This window comes from Gopherus evgoodei, unplaced genomic scaffold, assembly GCF_007399415.2.
Source record: "Gopherus evgoodei ecotype Sinaloan lineage unplaced genomic scaffold, rGopEvg1_v1.p scaffold_31_arrow_ctg1, whole genome shotgun sequence".
Taxonomy (NCBI): Eukaryota; Metazoa; Chordata; order Testudines; family Testudinidae; genus Gopherus; species Gopherus evgoodei.
This window is the reverse complement of record NW_022059983.1, coordinates 5,246,398-5,271,047: the sequence shown is the minus strand read 5'-3', so window position 1 is coordinate 5,271,047 and position 24,650 is coordinate 5,246,398. Positions and strand designations below refer to the sequence as shown.

The window sequence follows — 24,650 nt, the reverse complement described above, 5'->3', positions numbered from 1 at the left end:
GTCTTGAGAACATGACCTATGAAGGAAGGCTGAAGGAACTGGGTTTGTTTAGTTTGGAAAAGAGAAGACTGAGAGGGGACATGATAGCAGTTTTCAGGTATCTAAAAGGGTGTCATCAGGAGGAGGGAGAAAACTTGTTCACCTTAGCCTTTAAGGATAGAACAAGAAGCAATGGGCTTAAACTGCAGCAAGGGAGATTTAGGTTGGATATTAGGAAAAAGTTCCTAATTGTCAGGGTAGTTAAACACTGGAATAGATTGCCTAGGGAAGTTGTGGAATCTCCATCTCTGGAGATATTTAAGGGTAGGTTAGATAAATGTCTATTAGGGATGGTCTAGACAGTATTTGGTCCTGCCATGAGGGCAGGGGACTGGACTCGATGACCTCTCGAGGTCCCTTCCAGTCCTAGAGTCTGAGTCTATGAGTGTAAACTCAGGAATCCCCTCTGCACATCCGCCGTTAACACCAGCTGAGTTCCACCCTCGAGTAAATCCAGAGGCACCCTCCTACACCAGCCGTGTTACTCCAGTCAGCCCTGGCGTAAATCCTGAGTTACTCCCACCTCAGTCGCCCCGGGCGGAAAAGTGGAGTAACCCCAACACCAGCGAGTTACTCTGCAATCACCCTCCAGCATAAATCCAAAGTCGCCCCCCTCGCTACACTGCAGTGTAAATCCAGAGCAACTCCATGGAGCTTACTCCGGCTTTACAGCCAGCCAGCGGGACCCGGGGCTTGTTCCCAGGCCTCTGAGCCAAGCAGGACAGCCCGGCTTGTGTTGTAGAACAGAGGCAGCCTTGAAATCACCCCCATCTGTGCAAACAACCCCATCGCCTTAGAGACCCCACATGCCCCCCACTGCAAACCAACACCCCAGGCAGGACACCTGTCCATGATTCCTAGGGCACGCCAGAGGGACAGAGCACCCTGAACAGGATGGAGAATGAAATCGCCAAGATCCACGCAGGGGCAGGAGTGGAAGGGGCGCCTAAGTAACTGAGTGGCTCCCCCAATCTGCCAGGCTACCTCCTGGACCGGGGTGGTCAATTGTTTTGTGTCAAGGCCCAGACTCCAGAGAAAACAATAAAAAAATTCATCACAATAAGTAAATTTAAAGATTTCGGGGTCTGTTCAAAAGTGCCTGGCGATCCCGGTTTGGCCCGCAAGCAGTAGATCTGGGAATTTTTTTTTTTCCCCAAACGAAACGGTTTCTTGGATCAGAAAATGCCAGTTAGTTGAAACCAAAAGCGTTTGCGGGAAATAATTGGTTTAGATGAATTTCTCGGTTAAAAAAAAGAAGTTGCCAAGCTGTTATCACGTCGACGTTTTCTAAAACCAAAGAAGTTCCAGTTCTCGGGTCAAAATGACACTTTTGTTTCACAATTTTGAAGTAACTGACAGTAAAAATAATGTTTCGGTCAAACTAGAAACAAAACGCGTCCAAACGACTGAAGCAAGATGTCCCCATTGACCCGCTCGGATACGTCTTCCCATTTCCGCTTGGTGAAAATTTCAGATTTTGACATTTTTGGTCCCAATTCCAGATGGGGAAAAAAGTGTCCAAAATCTAAACCACCGTCTCGGGATGCAAAGCGCACTTCCAGGTGGGCTCGCTGGGGCCTCTCTCTGCCTCACCTTCGTGACGGGACCAGCTGGCACCGATCTCCAAGCTAAGGGAGCCGGCCCAGAAGCTGCAGCTCTGAAAGGGAACCCAAGAATCCCGCAATCTCTGCCAATAGCCAGTCAGCCCCCTGGCAAACAGTCCTGAGCCAGAGCGCTGAGGAGGGAGAAAGTCTTAATGAGGGAGAAGTGGGTGCTGACTGGGCACCTCCCAGCGTGTGTTGGGTGAACTCCGAATCAGAAGGGGACAGGGATGAGATCTGGGGGAACCCCCTTTGCCCAGGTAGCAGGGGGGGGGAGGGGATGCCCCAGGGGGATCTTAGAGGTTGCCTTTGCTCCTCTGCTCGTCCCAACACGTCTCCTAGAGAGAACTCAACGAGAAGGGGGATGTGCACCAGGGCAGGGACAATCCAGCAGGGGTCCTGCACGCACCCGAGACCTGGCGGGCGGGGAGAGGAGAGGAGAGGAGCGGTGGGACAGACCCAGCGCGCAAGTCTCACACCCTCCAGCAAAGGGCAGCAGTCTGCCCCCCCACCACTGTGCTTGCACATCCTGAGCCTTTCCACGCTGCACAGCCAGCAGCAACACAACCCCGACAACCCTCAACAGAGGCAGGTGCAATTCCTCCCAGGAGGGGACAGTGGTGCGCACGCAGATCTGAGAGCCATTTTCTCCAGCCGTGGGTGCGCACCCCAACCCCTCCATCCTTCCGCCTGCCCACGCACTGTCCCACCTCCATACACCTCCACCCCTCCAGCGATACTGCCCCCTCCAGCCAGACACGCCTACATCCTTCTGCACATCTGCCCCCCACCCCTCTCAGATCTGGGTCCACCCAACTCAACCCCCATCCCATCGCCTCCCCCCCACCGTAAAACCACAAGGAAATGGCCTGATACAAATATTATGTCTGTGCAGTTTTTTCCTCTTTTATATATAAACAGAATTAATTTGCTACTTTCCAGCATTGAAACTCTGCAATTCAACTCAAGCCACATTTTCCTTTTCTTTTCCTTAAATCTGATTCACCATTTTTTCTTTCCTTGATTCGCTCACTCACGTTCCACGGGGACCAGGACGAAAAGGATACCCAATATTTCCAACTCCATCTGAAAGTATCTTTTTTTTTTTTTTTTTTTTGCTGGTATATAAAAAAACCCAAAGCTAAAAGCTTGCTATTATCAATTTTTTTTGTTGGTTTTTGCGTATTTGTTTCTTTTAGAGCCATGCTTATTTAAAAAAAAAAACCAAAAACAAAAAAAAAAACAAAAAGCCAAAGAAAGAAATATCGTGCTTGGGGAAGAGAAATAAAGCCAAATTGAAGATCGCAAGAAAAGGGAACTGAAGAGATCTCCGGATTCTGACCCAAATATTGTGAGATCGACCACTGAATAATTGTTGTTTTTTAAAAATTATATATAGGTGTGTATATATATATATATATATGCAAAAAACCCTCCACAGAAAACAAGCATTTAGTCGACCTTGGTAAATATTCAACTTTCCGGGCTCAAGTTATCATACAGACAACGTACCTCTATACAAATGCATTTGGAACTAAAAAATAAAATACAGATTAATTACAAAAAAAAAATTAAAATAAACGAGGGAAGCTGTTAGGGTTTTCACTCTGACTTCTCTCTGCTCAAAACATAATTACAAGAGAAAAGGGGATGAAGAACAGTTCGGACGAGTGGACACACGAGACAGCCACGGTTTTAGGAAGAGAACTGGCTAGCGATGTTGTGCGTCTCTGCTTTTTCCGGCTGCCCGACAGGAGATGCCGTGAGAGGGTTTTCCGAAAGCCCCCCCTGGAAATCAGACCTCTTGGAAAAAGGTAGCTGCGATTTGACAGGCAGGGGAAAAAATGTGAGCAACCATCCCGCTAGCCACCTTTGGAAGGTTTGGTGGCCACACAGGTTTTAATTGAACTGCTCAGCTGGTGAGACGCGAGGGGATTCAATCGAATCTGAGCCGCATCAGCTGGCTAGAACTTGCCGAACTGGGCGAGTGATTTGGGATGGCCCCATTCCTGCCCCCTGAGTTGCTACATTTTCACAGGGGTGGAATTTTTCAGAGGTTCACGGCCAGCAGAGGAAAAATAAACCCCGCTGAGTGTCCAAAATGGGGGGGGGGCCGCCACAGAAACACCCCCCCCCAACGCTGACTTCGGCCGTATAGCTACCTGCCTGAGAGAGAGACAGGCAGCGGCTTGAACGGTAGGATCGGATGGAGAAGTGCCACGGTAATGCTACAATTTTTAAGCCGGAAAGGGGAGGATTCGAACCCATGGCTGGGCTGGGGGAGGGCTGCTATCCTGTGTTAAAAACCTACTATAAAAAACGCAGTTTGTTTGCTTTAATCTTAATATTTCCTACGTGGGGGGAGGGGGCAGATGGGAAGGGAACCAGTGGCCGGTAGGGCTCAGAAGAGGGGGCAGGCAAAGCGGGGGCCGGCCATGTGGCTGCCACCCCAGCACTCCCCCAAGTCGAGTTTGGCTGTGCGGCGTTAACACGGGGAGGTCTCTTTGCACCAGACAGAGGGCAGAAGGGATGGAAGGAGGCAGGGGAAGGGCGGAGATCCGGTGACGAGGAGGCGGTGGTGATGAAGAGACAGTTACTGCCCCGGGGTGTCGCCCACGGTTTCGATGCCGTGCTGCTGCAGCTGTGCTCGGAGGAGGGCGTTCTCATTCTTCAGCTCCTCGATCTGCGCAGGAGAGAGGGAAACCACGAGTGAGACGCTCTCCCCTGGCAATCAGGGCTGCCCCAATGCAATGCTAGGGGGCGCTGGGCTGCAGGGGGTGGGGTGAGGGCTCTCCCCTAGCAGGCAGGGCTGGCCTCAAGGCATTAAATATCTCGGGACAACTCCTCGGCATCAGAGATGTTAATACTGGTTTCCTGGTCAAACTCTCATCATGCTGACTCTAGAACTTTCTGCTCCAGCTTCATCTGGGTTCGACATTCTCCCTGAACGTGGCACACAGCTGCCTCACCCCAGAGGTGGCTGCATCTCAGAGTGAGGCGATCCAGCCCGGGCGGCGTTATGTGTGGCTGTGCCCCTCTGCCCCACCCCAGAAGCAGCTTCAGTGACCCCTGTGTTAACATAGCGTTGGGACGCTTTGGCATGGAAAGCTACATTTGCGGGAATTGACGGGGGTGGATATAAGGGGAAAGACAGACAGATGGGGGGGGCGGGTATCGCCCCGGCTACCTGTTGCCGTAGCAGCTCATTGTCCATCTGCAGCCGTTCGGCCTCCTTGAAGGTCTCCTGCATGCGCTGGTTGGTCTGGCGCAGCTCCCGGATGTAGTCGCAGGCCTTGGACAGGATGCCACCTTTGCTCTGCACGGATGGACAGACGGATGGGGGAATCCTTCAGCACAAAATGCACTGGACCCAATGCCCCAAATCACTGAACACTCACCCACCACCCCAGTTGTGCCCTCCAATCCCTCAGATTACCCCTAAAACCCACCACCTGCAACTTCCCCAGGTCCCCTGGAAATCCCACCCCAGGACCTCAGAGCAACCTCCAACACGCACCCCCTTCACATGCCCAATCGCCCCCGGAATCTCCCCAGTCATGCCCTCCTGAACTTCCTCACTGAATTCCCCTCTCCCACTCGCCTGCTCCTCTCCCAATGCCCCCGCCCCGACCCTTCCACCAAATCTCCCATCATCTCCCTGGAACCCCCCAAGTCATGCCCCCCTGAACTCCACCCCCCGGAACACTTTCCCACTGAATTCTTCCTTCCTACTCACCTGCCCCTCCCCGATCTCTTCCACCAAATCTCCCACCACATCCCTGGAACCCCCCTCCAATTGTGCCCCCATGGATCTTCCGCCTCACCTCCAATAACCCCCATATCTTTGGAACACCATCCCCCAACCCCACTCCCCCAAGATCCCCAGGACCCCCCCCACCTTCATGTCCCTCCCCACCCAACAGCCCCCTCACCAATCTCCCCTCCATATACATCAGCCCCCCGCAAAGGGGACCTGCCATCCCCTGGCCAAGAGCAGCAGCAGCAAAGGCAGAGAGCTCTGGGGGTCTCCAGGAACAACCCACAGGGAGGTTTTTATCTGCTTTCCCCACCTTCCAAACACAATGGCAGGATCTGGCCAGGGGACTCTGCGAACCCTGGGTTTGTTATTGTAGGGTCTCTCACATGCACCAGGGCCCCTCGGCAGGGAGATGGATGTGCTGAGCAGATTGCTCATACCAGGGTGGATAAAAAAAGCTATTTTTTTTTAATTTAAATCAGATTTTTTTTAGATAAAATGCTTTTTGAGGGAAAAAAGCTATCGAAAGATCGTTTGAATTAAGATACATTATAGCTCAAAGATCTCTCCATGGAATAGGGATTCTAAATTCTAATTCTACAGTGTGACAGAATATATTCGTGTAATGTGTAAGAAAAGTTCTGTAAATGCGTTCCAACAGTTCATGGATTAGGGACCCAATCTTGTGAGGTTCCAGGGGCTTCTTTATAGATTATTTAGATTAATCTTTTGATCTACCCAATGGGACTTAGTGCTCAGTCCAGAAGATGCCATCAGAGAGGCTTAGTTTTGCAGTTCTCCAACTGTGGATTTGTCTCTCCAGAGGTAACATGCTTGTTAATGGCAAACATGTTTTTAAAATAAATAGAGGTGAGAAATAGTTAAATAAAACAATTTAAATGTCTGTCTGGTGATGATCTCCCCCTAATACAACCTGGCAAGAAAACCCTCCAATATTAATGATTAACCTGTTGAATTGGAGATCGTTCACCTCCCAGTGACTTCATAAATATCTGCTCCAATTATCTTTGGTAAATGAAATAACCAAACACTCATTCATTTTCTGACATAGCTGTGAAACTCACCTGAAAAGTTTTCAAAATAGACCACGGTTTAAAAATGCATAGGTTGTGCCTTCTAAAAATGAAACCTACATCTGCCTCTGAGTTGTGAAGAATCTGTATTAAGGTTATAACAACCAACAAGAATCCAATTTATGTACAAATCCGTGATTAAATCGAGTCTTCCTGACTAGTGATTTAAATCAAATCCACCCTGGCTGATATTGCCCACAGTGAGTTTTCCCATGATCTCCACCCGGGCACCAGTACAACCCCATGCAGATGGGAAGGGGCAGGCTGTAATCCTTCCTCCCGCCTGCCACACTCCCAGGAGACCCTACAAAAACAAAAGCAGCGCACGGCCTCGGCAACAGTGAGTGTGGCATCCTCCAAGAGACCCTACACAACAACAAACCCAGTGTCTGTGGAGACCAAGCGCTTCCAGGAGACCCTACAATAAGAAACCACGCACAGAGACCTGACCCCAAGAGACTCTACAATAACCTGAGCACCAATCAACCTACCCCACACCACCAAGCTAGGGCGTGGACACCCCCAAGGGTTCTAAGCCTCCCTACAATAAACAAACCAGTAAGCAGACTCAAAACATCATCCCCTCACTTCCTCATGGCCCGATGGGAGCTGCCCCACGGAGTTTGTTCTTGGTGGCTGTGTCTGTGTGTCAGTGTCCCCCAACACAGGGAGCTGCCTACTCCAGTCCCAGCTGCCCCCCTCGCCTCCCCAATATCACCGTCCTGCTGTACCCTCCCGGCCCAGCCCCTGCCCCTCACCGCGCCCGTCTTGCTGTTGTCAGTGTTGCAGTCTGGAATGATTTTTGATAGCTGGACAATCCAGTTGTTAATTTTGTCCCGCCTCCTCCTCTCCACTACGGGGGGTGAAAGAGAAACACGCATGGTTAATGCACAGCGCCCCCAACTGGTGCCTCAGGGCAGGTTGCAGCAGGACTGGAGCTGATCGGAAAACGGAAGAGGGGGCCAGAAAATGTTGATGAAAATTAAAAAATTAAAAATAAAAATTGAGTTTTTGGCCAAAATTCTGAGAAGCTGTTGCAGGGCCTTCTGGGAGTTGTAGACCGGGTGCATTCTGCTCCAAATCACCCCACAGAGCCATCTCCCTGGCTGGACTACATCTCCCATAATGCACCACAGTCTACCCTCTTGGTCAGATGATGTATAATAGTAGTTGCATGCCCATGGTGCATCATGGGAGATGTAGTCTCACCAGGGAGACCAACTCTGTGACAAAAATGCACCAGGCACCACAGTGCATCATGGGAAATGTAGTCTGACCAAAGAGCTCAACTTAGAGGCTGGCAGGCATGAGGCGGAATTTTAGTACAACTGGTAGGAAAAAAGAAAAAAAAAAGGCCAACCTAAGCCAGGACACTTCCTTTCTGAACAAACCTAAAATGTTTTGTGAAATTGTACTGATTTGGACAAAATTTTGTTTAAAAAAAAACAAAAATGTAGAAAAAAATCTTTCCAGTGGAAGAATTTAAATAGTTCCTTTTGAAATTTTTTATATTAAAAAAATGTTTAAAACAGAAAATGGTCCAGATTGACCCCTAAACAGCAGTTTAGAAATTTGTATGGCAAAACACATGCATGTTTTGGCTTTTTGGCCAGACCAGGGATGAAAATTTTTAACATCTCAACAGTTTTTGCTGGATGGAAAGTCAGTTTTCAGACTAGTTCTGCATTTCAGAATCTAGATATTCAACATTTCAGTTTTTGGCCAATCCACTGCAGTTTTCAGACTCTCAACAATTTTTGGTGTAAAAATCAGAATTTTCTGCAGGAAGAAAATTTTCACTGTCAGTTCCGTTGCACGGAAAACTGAGTTTTCCATCAACCCTCCCATTCTAACAGAAAACAATCTGCTGACCCCAGTCGTGACTGTTCAGGCTTGGATCCCCTTGGTAGATACATGTTGTGGGCGCCCCTCTGAGAGCCTTTCAGAACCCCGATATCCCAGCCCTGAGATGATCTGCGCAGAGTGAATTTCCCCCTTGTTTTCTTCTCTGTCCGCACACACTGGTCAGTTTCATGTTCCCTCTCATCATTTGCACTTCCAGGATGGATGGAAATTCGCAGACCCAGTGCGCTGCCCAGGGCAAGCTTCACGGGGGTACGAAGAGCAGCTGGCCAGAGACATCAGACCTGAGGGCCTGAAGATTATATTAAAATAGAAGAGACCTTTCACACACTTAGCTAAGGGGGTGTGTAGCTTCAGGGGGCGACGGGGGCCTGGCCAGACACATTCAGCCTATCAGGGATCTCAAGGGCACAAACGGTTGTGTTTGGGAGGCGGAAGCCCCAGGATCAGTGGGGTGAAATGGGGCCACAGGGCTGGAGACGGGACCCAAGACCAGCAGGATCTCAGCCTGCCACCCACCTTCGTTGTGCTGGGCTCGCCGCCTCTCATCGCGGGGTGTCCGCGTCCCATCCATCTTCCTAGGGTGGCACCCAGAGAGAGGAAGGTGTTACAAGAGGGGCGGAAAAAAAGAAATCTCTGTCCTGACACCGAACCCCCATGCTGAGTTCAGGCCATCCTGAGCTACTGACCTTTCGCTCTCCCTCCTCACACTCAGGGCGTGCAGATCCAGCAGGGGGCAGGATGCATGCGTACACACAGTCCAGTTGCATCCAGCAGGGGGCAGAACGTGCACACGCGCACACACACACACACACACACACAGAGTCCAGTTCCATCCAGCAGGGGGAAGCGCGCACACACACGCACACACACACACACACACACACACACACACACACAGTCCAGTTCCATCCAGCAGGGGGCAGCGGTCTCCCTCTGAGTGTCTAGACTCCTTTCCAAGCCCCCCCATTCCTGAGAGCCCGCCCCAGGTCACATACTCAGTCCTGGGACCGAACCCTCTTGGCCGCAGGCTGGCTCCTCTGCAGGGTTTTCTAACTCCCTGCGAGGCGGACGCCCCCAGCGGGACGCCAGGCCCAGGCGGGTTTGCCCATGGCCGGCCGGCTCCTGGCGAGGTGCTGCTCGGGGTAGGTGGCGGAGAGGGGGAAGATCTGCTGGGCACACCTAGGCGGCGGGTGCTGGTACCCAGCAAGGAGCTGGGAAACCCCGGAGGCTGGGGGGAGGTGGTCAGAGCAGCAGCTGGGGGAGAGGGAAGCCGGGCAGGATCCCAGGGGCAAAGAGAGGTGGACAGGACAGGAAGGGGAGCTGGGGACCCTTCCAGTGATCCACTACCCCTCCCCCCCAGCAGCCAGATCCCAGCCACATAGGGGACCCCTCCCTGCAGCTGAAGCTGCGCAAGTTGCAGGCGGACGGGAGATTTTGGGAGCTACCCCCCCACACCCCAACTTCACTGGCTACGTACGGGGAGTATGGGTGGGTGCGGGGAGCGATGGTGCGTTGCGTCCCCGTCTGCAACACGTCTTGGGGCGTCATCATCACGTAGAACTGGCCTGTCGGGGAGACAGAGGGAGCTGAGAGGCAGACCCAGAACTGGACTTGTGGGAGGCAGGACTCCTGGGTTCTATCCCCAGCTCTGGGAGGGGAGTAGGGTCTGGTGGTTAGTGGAGGGGGGCTAAGAGCCAGGACTCCTGGGTTCTATCCCAGGCTCTGGGAGGGGAGGGGAGTGGGGCCTAGTGGGTTGGGGGGGGCTGGGAGCCAGGACTCCTGGGTTTTATCCCCAGTGCTGGGAGGGGAGTGGGGTCTAGTGGTTAGAGCAGGGGTGCTGGGAGGCAGAACTCCTGGGTTCCATTCTGAATGACTCAGCCTATGTTCGATCCGAACACATGAACAGCTCGGCTTGAGCTGCCCTCTATGTCACGGAAGGGAAAGGTAGGCTCCCCAGAACCGGCCAAGATGAGGGATTAACTAGGAGGGAATTAACAGCCTGACGATGAGGCTATTCTGCCAGGATGCTGATAATTTAAACAGGGGGGGGGAATCAATCAGGAAGAGCCACTGGTGCCCAAATTTCAGTCTTTCACTGCCCCTGTGCCCCGGAGACTCACTAGATCAGGGTCACCTCAACCTTTTCCATGTCGGGCTGCGGAGGATTTAAAGGGGAAGAGGAAATTGTCGGGGCTCGGGCCTGTTTCGGGGTGGTTCTTTGCAGACCTGGGAATACAGCCTGGAAGTGGTTCTGCCCAATCCCCCACTACAAATACCTGCTGCAATTCTTATGAAGGATGTAGGATGAGATGCTCTAGCCACGTGTTCAGGATTGGGCTCCTGGACTCACATGACTGAGGCAGAACCTCAGTATTCATGAAAAGGAGTTTCTGATCCTTGGGGTGTGGGGAGCTGAAAAGTGTGAGTGAGGGAAACTGACACCTGCCTGAGTTTGCCGAGAGCCTGAGCCCGTCGCTGGGAGAAGAGGGAGCTGCTCTGAGTGTGACTGATGCAGCAATGCTGCCTAAGTCTGCTGAGAGCCTGAGCCCGTCGCGGGGGGGGAGGGGGGGAAGAAGAGCTGCTCTGAGTGTGAGTGACGCAGCAACGCTGCCTGAGTCTGCTGAGAGTGGGGGTGGGGGAGCTGCCCCCAGTGTGACAGACACAGTGACGCTGCCTGGGTCCGCCAAGAGCCTGGGCCTGTCACTGGGAGAAGGGGGAGCTGCCGGGTCTGACTGACGCACCGATGCTGCGTGGGTCTCCAGAGAGCCCCACACCCATCCCCCTCTGTCTCCCAAAATGCTTTCCCACTTCTGCTAACCCTTTTTAGACCTTCCCTTTATATAAAGCAGGGCTGAGATATTCCAGGTCAGCCAAGCCATCTTCCCAGCATGCTTTGCGGATGATGCAGCGCCAGCCCTGAATCAGAGCAGCCAAACCTCCCCCGGAAAGGTGTGACTTTACCTCCCCGGAAATAGGAACGACCAAGCCGCGCGCCCAGCTGCAGGGTAGAGAAGGCCTGAGTCTTAGGTGCAATCAGACCCAGCCTCCCTTCCCACCCCCCACTCAAGGTTCGCTAGCCTGGGTGAAACCAGGGGCTGGGGGGGGCCCCCTCACCTCCAGCCTGTGCCAACGACTGATCCGTGGTCTGAACTGACACGGCCGTGGCATCCCCCACCGTGGAGGCGGGGAAATACGCGAAACGAGCCTCCCCGCTGACTGCGTCTGCAGCCGGGCTTCCGCCATTGCTGAACGGGTTCTGGATCACAGCCTGAGGGAGAGAAGACCGCACTGGTTAAAGTGGGGGAGGGGAGCGAGTCCGGACTCCTGGGTTCTATCCCTGGCTCTTAGAGGGGAATGGGGCCTAGCCCGATATCCTTCCCCACCTTCTGAGCAGACTAACGAGCCCATCTAGCCTGGAGTCCTGTCTCCAGCACTGGCCAGAACCAGCTGCTTCGGACAAAGGCACCCGCTAATGGTCAATGATGGAACTACCTGCCCTCGGATAGATTTCCTCCTGACCCCACCGCCCGCTGGAGATCACTGCCCTGAAGCCCAGACCCTCTTCTGCCCCAGTGTGGTCAATAAGATCCAGCCTGCGAGACGTGGGGAAGCCAGAAGGGGCGCTGTGATCCAGGGGGTAGGGAGGGGGTCTCCCCTGGCAGGCAGGGCTAGTGCCGATGCCCCAGGGTGTCACTAGGGGGTGTTTTGGTCCAGGGGGCGGGGTGGGGGCTCTCCCCTGGCAGGCAGGGCTGGCCCCAATGCCCCAGGGCGGCACTAGGGGGTGCTGTGTTCCAGGGGGCAGGGTAGGGGCTCTCCCCTGGCAGGCAGGGCAAAGTGCCGATTCCCCAGGCTGGCACTAGGGGGCGCTGTGCTCCGGGGGGGGGGTAGGGGCTCTCCCCTGGCAGGCAGGGCTGGTGCCGATGCCCCAGGGTGTCACTAGGGGGTGTTGTGGTCCAGGGGGTGGGGGGTCTCCCCTGGCAGGCAAGGCTGGCCCCGATTTCCCAGGGTGGCACTGGGGGGTGTTGTGGTCCAGGGGATGGGGGCTCTCCACTGGCTGTCAGGGCTGGCCCAGCGGACCGAAGCTGAGGGTCTTTTAGAAAGAGATCTAGATTTCAAGACATCCAGGCGATAAAGTTTCCACCAGGTCCCTTGGGAACGTCATGCGAAGGGTTAATTCTTTCTCGGTTAAAAAAATCTGCCCCCCATTTCCAGCCTGAATTAATCCGGCTTCACCCACCAGCTCCTGCTCTGCCTGTCCCGGCTGAGCTAACCAGCCCTCTGCTCCCCGAAATCTCTTCTCAGGGAGACGCTGACTGACCAGGATCGAGTCCCCCCTGAGCCGTCTCTGGAGAAATTCCACAGACCGAGCTCCTGCCGCAGGTTTTCCAGCCCTTGGATCGTCCCCGTCGCTCTTCTCTGACCCCCTCTGATGTCCTGTTTGACGTGCACCTCCCCAGAGCTGGGCGCAATCTCCAGCCATGGTGTCCCCCACGCTGTATCCAGAGGGGGACTCCACCTCCCGGCTCCCACTCACTCTTCCCCAGATTCCCCAGACGAGGGGCATGCTCGCCCTCTGAAGCACACCATCGCCCGGGGCGCTCATGGGCCGTCGAAGGACCCAGGACTCCTGGGTCCTTCCCAGAGCGGCTGCTCTCCAGGGCCCAGCCCTGCAGCTTGGGAGCGGGACCCACGTTCTTTGTTACGCTCGCTATAGGGTCACACACGTCGCTGCTTACATAGGCCAAGACCCAACTTTTTAAGGCTTTCAGAAAAAAAACGACAAGGGGTCACTTTACGTTAGACAACAAATAACCAGCATCATCGTACCCCGAGCTCTTCTCTAGCGCTCGAGCTCTCCGTGTGGGAACGCTGCCTGCAGGCGACCAGCGCCATTAGCCTCATGTCACAGGTGGGGAAACCGAGGCACAGAGCGCCGCCATTTGGCCACTGATACACGGCACACCAAGCCGGGAACGATCCAGCGCTCTGCCCAACAGGCCAGACTGCCTTTTACAGGCTTGCGATGGGGGGACGCCCCCATCCCACCCATGCCGCTTAGGTGTAGCGGCAGAGCCTGGGTGCCCTGGGGAAGGGCAGATTAAAAAGGAGAAGCTAGCTGCAGAGCCGGGGGGGAGGAGGATTGCCCAAGAGGAGGGGCTGCCGGAGACACTACGGAGCGAGGCAGTGACCAGCTCTCCCTTCCCACCCACAGCAGAGGGGCTCCGGCCGCCTCCGCAGCTGGACCCAAAGAGCAGGCATTAGATGGGGGCGAAGGCCGGGATTATCATGAGCCCCACTACTGGGTGAGAACCCCGGTGCCAGGCGCTGTACAAAGAACAGACGGCCCCTGTCCCAAGCAGCTGACAACGCAGACAGCATTAGAAAGGTGCCTTGATTTGCTGCCTGGTGCAGCCACAACCGCATGAGACAGCCCAGCCCTGACCAAATCCGAGCGAGGGCCCGGTCACGGAGAACAAAGATGCCCCCGCAACGTCAAGCTAAAAATAATGAGAGAGAGAGAGAGAGAGAGAGAGAGAGTGTGTGTGTGTCCGTGTCCCTCTCCCTGAGATGGTGCAGAAGTGCCGGTTGAGGACACAGGACACTAGGGTTCCATTCCCAGGTCTGCTGCATCATTCGGATGGGGACTGAACTCCTCATGGCAGGGACTGTCTCTCGCTCTGTGTCTGGGCAGCGCCCGGCACCCCGGGGCCCCGATCCCAGCTGGGCCCATGGACGCGACCGTAATACACCGAATACCGTGCACTCTTGCAACTGTGATTTGTAATTAGCTCCGCACGAGCGATCTGAGCCTCTCCAAAAGAGGCAGCACAGGGGAGGCCACTGGACTGAGTCTCAGGACTCCAGAGCTCCATTTCTGGCCCTGCCACAGGCCTTCTGGGTGACCCCCATGGCAAGTCACCTCACCGATCTGTGCCTCAGTTTCCCCAATCACTCCACTGGGGCCGGGGATACTGGGCTCCTTTGCAAAGCCCCTGGAGACCTATGGAGGAAGAACACACTGGATGGGCCAGCTATTGTTCACTCCCCGAGTCCCTGGTTAGAAAGCAGGTGCAGCCCGGCCCCCACCTGAGCGACAGCCTGCTGGCCCCCGGCGAAGGCTGCTGTCGAGACCACGCTGACAGCTCCCGTCGCGTCCGTCTGTCCATCCAGCTGACTGTCTGTCACCTGGACCACTCTGTATGTCACCTGTGAGGAGAGGGAGAGAGGAAAGATCCTTTGGGATAGAGAAATGTGAACAGAACCCACAGAGAGCACAGCGCCTCCTAGAGCCACGCTGGGGCATCAGGGTCAGCCCTGACTGCCTGGGGGAGCCCCCACCCCGCCCCCTGCAGCACAGCGCCCCCCAGCGCCTCTCACCTGTCCTCCATTGTTCTCTGTGCGGAACTGGTACTGGATATTGTGGTCTGTGAAGGCTGCTTGCTGGACACTAGCAATAGCCACTGCTGTCTGCTCATCCGCGTTCGTGACGTCCCCTGGCAGCCAGGAGAGATCAGTCACTCACGGGATCCCATCGAGGGAGGGGGAGGGTACATACCCTGGCTCTGGGGAGGGAGCTTGACCCATGGTGTCAGAGCGGGGCGGGGGAGGCTGAGAGCCAGAACTCCTGGGTTCTACCCCCAGCTCTGGGAGGGGAGCAGGGTCTAGTGGTTAGAGCAGGGGAGGATGTCAGGGTTGCACAAGTCCCACCCCGCAGGCTTAAACGGACCAAGCAGGAGCTCCAAGCTCCCACCGATGCAGCACCTGGCTGGCTACAGGGCTCCCTGCCTCGTCTCACCTTCCTGCAGCTCGACTCCTTCTTCAACTTCTTGTCCTTTCTCGTGGCTGGAAGACAGAAGGAGACAACACCCAGCATGAGTCGCTTCGGCCGGTGCACTAGTGTCCAGAGCTGGGGATAGAACCCAGGAGTCCTGGCTCCCACCCGCTCCCCCTGCTCTAACCCACCAGCCAGAGACAGAACCCAGGAGTCCTGACTCCCAGACCCCGGCTCTAACCCACCAGCCCCCACTCCCCTCGCCTAGCCAGGGATAGGACCCAGGAGTCCTGGCTCCCAGCCCGCTCCCCCTGCTCTAAACCACCAGCCCCCACTCACCCACCAGAGACAGAACCCGGGAGTCCTGGCTCCCAGCCCCCGGCTCTAACCCACCAGCCCCCACTCACCCGCCAGAGACAGAACCCAGGAGTCCTGGCTCCCAGCCCCCCTGCTCTAACCCACCAGACTCCACTTCCCTTTCCCTGCTCTCCAAGGGGACGCCAGGTGGACGAGAACCCCCATGTAGCCACTCTTGCTAGAAGACGCTGTAATTTGCTTTGTGACCGTTTGCCATGCGATGTGGATCTCAGCCCCTCAGCATGTGAAGACCGGGCAGAATTCTGCCAGGGGGGTAACATACACCAGACAACCAATGCCACCAACCTGCCAGGTATCACAGAAACCCAACACCGCCCAGGACCAGCTGACAATGTTTTAACCTCCTTCCCTACACCCAGTTCACTGCTGGAGAAGACCCTCACTCTCCAAGGACACAAGGCCTACTGGAAAGAGCTATTAATTCCCCAACATCCTCCCCCTTAAATTTTAATCTGCTACAGGATTCCCCTTGTTTTCCTGTCCCACACTCTGCAGCGTTGCTATGAGCTATTGAAGCGCCTCACCCCAGAAGCAGCAGCATTTCTGGCCAGCTCAGTTTTGCCTGATCTCTTTTGCCAGCACTTGCTACCATCTCAAAGGAGGGAGAAAGCAGGAAGATCTGATGTCTGAGGAACTGGAGTGGGAGCTGGGTCTGAATCCTGCTCTAACAGACTCCCTGCCCCAGCTGAGATTGGGGGAGACAGAGGGAGAGGTGAGACGGATCCAGACCTGGACTCCTGGAAACCAGGACTCCTGGGTTCTGTCCTCAGCCCTGGGAGGGGAGTAGGGTCTAGTAGGTTGGGCTGGGTTGCGGGGGAGGGAGGAGGGCTGGGAGCCAGGACAGCTGGGTTCTGTCCCTGGCTTTGGGAGGGGAGTGGGGTCTAGTGGCTAGAGCAGGGGGGCTGGGAGCCAGGACTCCTGGGTTCTATCCCCAGCGCTGGGAGGGGAGTGGTGCCTAGTGGTTAGCTGAGGCAGGGACTGTCTCTCACAGTGCGTCTGCACAGTGACTGACAACAGTCCCTGTCGGTCCTACCATAAACAAAGGGTCCTGAAATTCAACCCAGATATTTCCCAGTAGAGTCTCGCTACAATGCATGCGGCGACTTACTCTCCTCAGCTTTCCCACAGAAGAAGGCTCAGACAGCTGCTTTCTGAAACAGGGTTTCATGCCGGGAGGTACCAGAACGGGTTGAAATCTAATCCACCCCGCTGGCAGAGAGAGATAAGGCCCACGCCCGATCTGGATGCCAGCGTGGTATGCAACTGCCCAGAGACGCTCCCGCCTGGATGGGGAGGGCACAGGCTGCAGGGAGACTTACACAGCCGCTCACACCGTCGGTCAATTTCCTTTCCACCCCAACAGTTTCTTGTGTGCCTCCTAGCCATGAAACACCACCAGACCACCCACCCCCTTTCCAACACAGGGCCACAATGATCAGGTGAGGGTAATGGGAGGGTGCGTGGCGATGTGGCTGCCTAGTGCTACCATGGGCCCACAATTTGTACACACTGTATTTAAAGCTTTGTTTTTGTAGAGTCTTTCCTGACTTGGTGACCATGGGGTTCCCCCCACCCCAGTAAGTAACAACCACATTTCTTGCCCTGGTAAGCCTGGCAAATGAGTGACTGTCACTCCCCAGTGGCTAGATCAGGCCCAGCGGTTTGAGTCAGTGAATTCCTCTGCGCTGCTGGATCTGGTTGTTCCGGTCACTCGGAAGGCGCTTACGCTTTCAGATCCCCTGGCTGCATCCCCACAGAGGATCGAAGAGGGGACGGGACGTTACCCACCGATTAACGCCCTTGTGGAACGCATCACGCTCTGAAATGCGCTGCACGCTGCAGGTCAGCCTGCAGAAGGGCCCCAGACGGGACGCAAGTCTGGGCACCGGCTCTGATCCAGGAACAGGCTGGTGCCTCAGCGCCCATCCGGCCCCAGAGCCGGGGGGCTGGCTGAGTGAGGCAGGGAATTGGCCACGGGCCTTTCCCCTCTAGACAGTGCTGACTCCAATCCACTTGCAGCTGGTAAGGACTGGCTACGGGGCGGGGATAGAAACCAGAGAACAAGATACACACAGAACCTATTGTAAATAATACTAATCATAAAAGAGCCAGATTCTGATCTCCTGCATTTCAGGGGGAAGTGGGGTGAATATGAGGGTCAGTGCAGGGGGCCCTGGGCAATATTCCCTGGCCTGGGCTACCCAGGAGTTCAGATCTGATGGTCGAATGGCCCCGCCTGGCCTTGAAATTGACGAAAAGCCATGGGGAAATCTGCGGAGTTATTCTGGGATTATGCCTGATCGGAGCTATTTCACAGACATATAGGACTAGGGGGCAATATAAACACCCCTCTGATGCCCTCCCGCCAACAGATTCCTTCCCCGAGGGAGTAATAATCCCTCACACAGGCCTCCCTGTGCAGCCTGGGCAGCGCAGGAACTGCTAAGAAGTGCAGCTACCGCTGTCCCTGGAGGCTTTCCCTCTAAGGACAGTCCCCTGGGCAGAGCCAGTGAGACACGCCACCTTCCTCATCCACCAGCGACTTAGCGCAGACACCCAGGTGGAACCTTTTAGGGCAGCTTCAGAGCTAAGGTGCTGGGCTAAGACCCCATTCCCAGGCCTGCGACATGCTCCCTTAGACCTCCGTGCCTCAGTTTCCTCCCATCGGCAGAATGGGGAACACACCTTCCTGGCTTGGAAGGATAAATTTGAGAGTGGCTCAAATACTAGAGCCTAAAGGAGACTCAAGACCCAGAAAAGGGGCTGCTCCCCCAGAAGTCAATTTGTTGGTGAACCCTGAAATAGTGTTATTTGAAAATGCAATTGCAGGGCCTCATAAGAGTTGTAGTTCAGGCACCACATTCTCCTGGAGAGGCTGGACTACATCTCCCATCATGCACCAGGCTTCCCTCCTTAGATTAGGAGCTCTTTGGGCAGCAACTCTCTGTCTGCTCATCTAGGCAGCACCCGGCACAATAGAACCAATCTCAGCTGGGGCAGCGCCCAGCACGACGGGGCCCTGATCTCAGCTGCGGCAGGGCCTGGCTCTGGCTGTGTCTGGGCAGCGCCCGGCATGACGGGGCCCTGATCTCAGCTGCGGCAGGGCCTGGCTCTGGCTGTGTCTGGGCAGCGCCCGGCACAACAGGTCCCTGATCCCAGCTGGGGCAGAGCCTGGCTCTGGCTGTGTCTGGGCAGCGCCCGGCACGACGGGGCCCTGATCTCAGCTGGGGCAGGGCCTGGCTCTGGCTGTGTCTGGGCAGCGCCCAGCACGACAGGGCCCTGATCTCAGCTGGGGCAGGGCCTGGCTCTGGCTGTGTCTGGGCAGCGCCCAGCACGACAGGGCCCTGATCTCAGCTGGGGCAGGGCCTGGCTCTGGCTGTGTCTGGGCAGCGCCCGGCACGACGGGCCCTGATCTCAGCTGGGGCAGAGCCTGGCTCTCACTGTGTCTGGGCAGCGCCTGGCACAACGGGCCCTGTTCTCAGCTGGGGCAGGGCCTGGCTTTGGCTGTGTCTGGGCAGCGCCCGGCACGACGGGCCCTAATCCCAGCTGGGGCAGGGCCTGGCTCTGGCTGTGTCTGGGCAGCGCCTGGCACAACAGGTCCCTGATCCCAGCTGCGGCAGGGCCTGGCTCTGGCTGTGTCTGGGCAGCGCCTGGCACAACAGGTCCCTGATCCCAGCTGGGGCAGAGCCTGGCTCTGGCTGTGTCTGGGCAGCGCCCGGCACGACGGGGCCCTGATCCCAGCTGGGGCAGGGCCTGGCTCTGGCTGTGTCTGGGCAGCACCTGGCACAACAGGTCCCTGATCCCAGCTGGGGCAGGGCCTGGCTCTGGCTGTGTCTGGGCAGCACCCGGCACAACGGGCCCTGATCTCAGCTGGGGCAGAGCCTGGCTCTGGCTGTGTCCGGGCAGCGCCTGGCACAACAGGTCCCTGATCCCAGCTGGGGCAGAGCCTGGCTCTGGCTGTGTCCGGGCAGCGCCTGGCACGACGGGGCCCTGATCTCAGCTGGGGCAGAGCCTGGCTCTGGCTGTGTCTGGGCAGCGCCCGGCACAATGGGGCCCTGATCTCAGCTGCGGCAGGGCCTGGCTCTGGCTGTGTCTGGGCAGCGCCTGGCACAACAGGTCCCTGATCCCAGCTGCGGCAGGGCCTGGCTCTGGCTGTGTCTGGGCAGCGCCTGGCACAACAGGTCCCTGATCCCAGCTGGGGCAGAGCCTGGCTCTGGCTGTGTCTGGGCAGCGCCCGGCACAATGGGGCCCTGATCTCAGCTGCGGCAGGGCCTGGCTCTGGCTGTGTCTGGGCAGCGCCGGGCACGACGGGGCCCTGATCTCAGCTGGGGCAGGGCCTGGCTCTGGCTGTGTCTGGGCAGCGCCCGGCATGACGGGGCCCTGATCTCAGCTGCGGCAGGGCCTGGCTCTGGCTGTGTCTGGGCAGCGCCTGGCACGACGGGGCCCTGATCTCAGCTGCGGCAGGGCCTGGCTCTGGCTGTGTCTGGGCAGCGCCTGGCACAACAGGTCCCTGATCCCAGCTGGGGCAGAGCCTGGCTCTGGCTGTGTCTGGGCAGCGCCCGGCACAACGGGGCCCTGATCTCAGCTGGGGCAGAGCCTGGCTCTGGCTGTGTCTGGGCAGCGCCCGGCACGACGGGGCCCTGATCTCAGCTGCGGCAGGGCCTGGCTCTGGCTGTGTCTGGGCAGCTCCCGGCACGACGGGGCCCTGATCTCAACTAGGCAGGGCCTGGCTCTGGCTGTGTCTGGGCAGCTCCCGGCACGACGGGGCCCTGATCTCAACTAGGCAGAGCCTGGCTCTGTCTGTGTCTGGGCAGCGCCTGGCACAACAGGTCCCTGATCCCAGCTGGGGCAGAGCCTGGCTCTGTCTGTGTCTGGGCAGTGCCCGGCATGACAGGGTTTTGTTCTCAGCTGGGGCAGGGCCTGGCTGCTTCAGTAACCATGGACTTGACCACTAGCAGGGTTAATTCAAGCTGCCGTGGTGGGGACAACCCCCATCTCCACAGCGTCCAGTGCTGCCAGCTGGGCCCTGGAGCGGCACCGTTACCAGGCTCTGGGACCTATTCACTTCTGGACGCAGTTAGTTCCAGCCGCAGAGACCCCTCTACTCTGACAACAGCCAGATGTGTCAGCATCTCGCCCCCTGCAGCACAGCGCCCCCCAGTGCTTCCGTGGGGCATTGCGGCCAGCCCTGCCTGCCAGGGGAGAGTCCCCACCCTGCTCCCTGCAGCACAGCGCCCCCTAGTGCCACCCAGGGGCACCGGGGCCAGCCTGGACTGCCAGGGGATACCCCCACCCGGCCCCCTGCAGCACAGCGCCCCCTAGTGCCACCTGGGGCATTGGGGGTCAGCCCTGCCTGCCAGGGGAGAGCCCCCACCCTGCCCTGTGCATCACAGCGCCCCCTAGTGCCACCTTGAGGCATTGGGGCCAGCCCTGCCTGCCAGGGGAGAGCCCCCACCCTGCCCCTGCAGCACAGCGCCCCTTAGTGCCACCTGGGGCATTCGGGGTCAGCCCTGCCTGCCAGGGGAGAGCCCCCACCCTGCCCCCTGCAGCACAGCGCCCCCTAGTGCCACCCTGAGGCATTGGGGCCAGCCCTGCCTGCCAGGGGAAAGCCCCCACCCTGCCCTGTGCATCACAGCGCCCCCTAGTGCCACCCTGAGGCATTGGGGCCAGCCCTGCCTGCCAGGGGAGAGCCCCCCCCCTGCCCCTGCAGCACAGCGCCCCCTAGTGCCACCTGGGGCATTGGGGGTCAGCCCTGCCTGCCAGGGGAAAGTGCCCCCACCCTGCCCCTGCAGCACAGCGCCCCCTAGTGCCAGCCTGGGGCATTGGGGCCAGCCCTGCCTGCCAGGGGAAAGTGCCCCCACCCACTCCCTGCAGCACAGCGCCCCCTAGCACCTCACTGGGGGTCAGCATCATTCAACACTATGTCATTTCGCCTCCCAACGTGAAATCTTTTCCCGAGGGTCTCCAAGACGACCAGACTCTGCAGCACCAAAACCTTTGCCAGCCACTCGGGCAGAGGAGGTGCCACTCAACGGCTTTAACAGTGCCCAGGCCCTCGCCCCGAGTTCTCGCCTTGCCAGCGATCACGAGAGCAGAGTCGCCCACCGCAGCCTCGCCTCATTTCCACCAAAGGCGGATCCCACCCCAGGGAGTCTCCGTTCACCTCCCTGGGCCTTCGTTGTGCCATCTGTGAAACGGGGAGGACACTGACATCCTGTGCAAAGTGCTCTGAGGTCACGGGTGGGAAGTGCCAGGCGAGAGCTAGGGATTATCCCCAGGGCTACAGCCCAGCTCCCACCACAGGCGCTGACTCTGTGAGTGCTCAGGGGCTCAACCACCCCCAGAGAAAAAACAGGGGGCCTCAGCACCCACAGGGCGGCTGCTCTGCTGGCCCTGGGGCCGGCTGCCAATCAGCTGTTCAGCTGCTGGTCCCGCCCCCCCAGCTGTTGAGCAGGGCTGCCCTGCCACTGGCTCCTCTCTGCCCCCTAAGGCAGGAGGGGGCAGAAAAGAGTGAGTGTGGGAGGCTCTCAGGGGAGCGGGGGGGGGGGGGGCCACAGGAGAGGGAGCAGATCCCATGTGGGGCACCCACTCCCTCAGGGCCAGTAATGTCCCTGGCTCTGGAGAATATTAACCCAACTTTCCTCCCAGATGCCCCCTGGCTTGTCCTCCCAGCTACCGACACCCTCCTCCTCCTGGAGAACTTTATCAGCTACCGTATAGGGCCAGGAAGGAGGGGGGAGTGGCTGGGGGGTGGGCAGGGGGGTCCAGAGAAGGGTTAAAACCAGAGAAGTTGCGCCCTGGAGCTCTGACACCCAGGATGGGCTCTGCCCTTCATCCCCAGAGGGGGGGTGTCAGACATGGACACAGATCACAGGCAACACCACGCAGACCCCTCAAGGTGTGAATGACCCTTTCACAGTCCGCCAGATACAGGGGCAGACCCCTACCTGGTCAGCCACAGCTCCCCCAAGTCAGTGGGCCACAGCTCCACTGGGGTCAATGGGGCCAGATCCCAGCTGGGGTCAATCGGCCACAGCCCTCCCCACCCCCAAGAGTCACTGGGGCCAGACCCCAGCTGGGGTCAATGGGCCGTCGCTCCCTCGGAGTCAGTGGGGCCAGACCCCAGCTGGGGTCAATTGGCCACAGCCCTCCCCGCCCCCAAGAGTCACTGGGGCCAGACCCCAGCTGGGGTCAATGGGCCGTCGCTCCCCCCGAGTCAGTGGGGCCAGACCCCAGTTTAATGGGCCATCACTCCACTGGACTCCATTGAGCTGGCCCAGAGTGTACCCCCCCCCCCGTCACTGCCCCCCCGCACACTCATAGCAATACCCTCCTGTCCCTGGGCTGCCCCTAACTACAGGACACGGATACATAGCTCCAACCTCCCAACTCCCTCCCCTCCATGAGGACCCTGGTCTGCCTCCCCCTGCACTGCAGGGGGCTCCCTGCTGCCCCCCCCCGACCTCCCATATCCCCCAACTCAGGTGGATCCTAGAATCCTTCCTGCCCCATCCCCTTCCCTCCCCTCCTTTTTTTAATCTCTGCTCCTCCCCCTCCTAATGCCTCCCACCCCACTCCCCTTGGCACAGAGGATCACCAGAAGATGCCCCCTAACCGCACCCTCTCCCACTTCCAGCATATCAGCCTCCTCCCCCCCCCACACGTGTCTCCCTTGCAGGCCCCCCACTTCTTCCTCCTGGACATCAAGTACCCCTGAGCTTCTGCAGTCTCTTTCGGCCACTGCACCATCCAGGGCCCCCCCTCATCTACATCCACACCCCACTCCCCGCCACAGTGCTCCCCCCCCCACGTCATCTACAGCCAGGGGTGGGGAATCCTGGGATCTAATTACTGGGTGGGGTGAACTCCCCCTGCTCAGCTCCCCTGCAATCCCACCCCCACCGCACTTCTACCCCCCAGCGCTAACAAGAGCCCTCTCCCTCCCTGACCCACTTCCCCAGTCCTCCCCTCTGCCCCCTCCCACCTCCCCGTGACACCAATCGCTTAGCTCACAGACCCCTTGAGCTCCCTACCCCCCCAGCTCTCTCAGACCCCTGTGCTCCCCTCTTCTTGACTCACCCCCCGTGACTTGGGATATCCCAGGCCCTGTCTGTGCCCCACTCAGTCCTGTCACCAGCTCACCCCAGCCCCCACTCCTGAGTCTACCGCCCCAACACAAACCCACTCCGATCGCACCCCCAGCTCCCTCCCATATGGCCCCCGAACCCACCCATCCCCCTCCTGACACCAGCTCGCTCTGACCCCCTTTGTCTGTCTCCCCCACACCCCAGCTCCAGGATCCCTTCCCCGCCTTTCCCCCCCTCACAGCCCCCTCATCTTTCCGAACACGACCTGCCCCCCAGACCAGAGGACCCCCAACTCCCTGCCCCATCTCTTCCCCTCCCCCAGGTGACAGCCCCCATCCCTCCCCACCAGCCACTCAAGGCCCCTCCCCCTTTCCTTCTCTCCCAGCCCCGACTCCAGCCTCTTGGGCTCCCAGCCCCCCGCCTTCTGCCCCCCACCCCCTTTTCCCCTCCTTCTCTCTCTGCCTCGGCCTCCATTTTGTGCTCCCCCTCTCCGCGCCGCTGCAGCTGCAGGAGGATCATGGCTGGCTCCCTCCCCTCCCCCACCCTGCCCCTCCGCAGGCCCCGCGAGGGGGTGGGAAGGAATCAGGCCCCCCAGGAAAGGGGTGGGGAATTCCCTCCCGTCTTCCCCTTACCTGGGAGCAGCGGAGGCGGTGGCTGTGTCCAGGCCGGGATCCAGCATGTCCATGGGGGGAGAGGGGGGAGGGGGAAGGGGAAAGGGGGAAGGAGAGGGGTGGGGAGGCCCCTCAGCACCAGGCCGGGGCGGGGGGGAGGGAAGGAGAAGAGGGAGAGGAAGGGGGGCGGGTGAGTTTAAATCTCACGCCGGATGGAGGCAGAGGGGACGCGGAGGAGACACGGGAGCCGAGGCGCTGATCACGGGGACAAACACTCGGGTCATGTGAGGAGGAAAGCGAGCGCGATCCTCTCCCCCCCTCCCCTTCCCCCTCTTCCCCAGCTGGGAGCCCGGGACACGTGAGGGGGGAGCCGCCGAGCGAGCGCGGCCTGCACCCCGGGGAAGCGTCGCGGGCGGCGGCGGCAGCAGCGGATGGAACGTTGCAA

The 24,650-nt window shown here is 58.0% G+C and overlaps 1 protein-coding gene across 2 annotated transcripts; it reads right to left on the bottom strand.

Moving 5' to 3' along the window:
* Positions 1-2,525: 2,525 nt before the first annotated feature.
* Positions 2,526-24,353, bottom strand: USF2 (upstream transcription factor 2, c-fos interacting). 2 transcript variants are annotated; one of them, XM_030543276.1, is made up of 10 exons: positions 15,592-15,782; positions 15,154-15,200; positions 14,736-14,851; positions 14,445-14,564; positions 11,472-11,625; positions 9,835-9,922; positions 8,874-8,932; positions 7,250-7,344; positions 4,828-4,956; positions 2,526-4,323 (listed from the first exon to the last, which is right to left on the bottom strand). In XM_030543276.1, the coding sequence occupies exons 1-10, from the start codon at positions 15,765-15,767 to the stop codon at positions 4,234-4,236; spliced, it is 1,074 nt and encodes a 357-aa protein (XP_030399136.1). In that variant the 5' UTR covers positions 15,768-15,782; the 3' UTR covers positions 2,526-4,233. The 2 variants fall into 2 exon arrangements, with proteins under 2 accessions (XP_030399136.1, XP_030399137.1); XM_030543277.1 differs by lacking the exon at positions 15,592-15,782 and adding an exon at positions 24,227-24,353 and having other exon boundaries at positions 2,530-4,323.
* Positions 24,354-24,650: the final 297 nt, after the last annotated feature.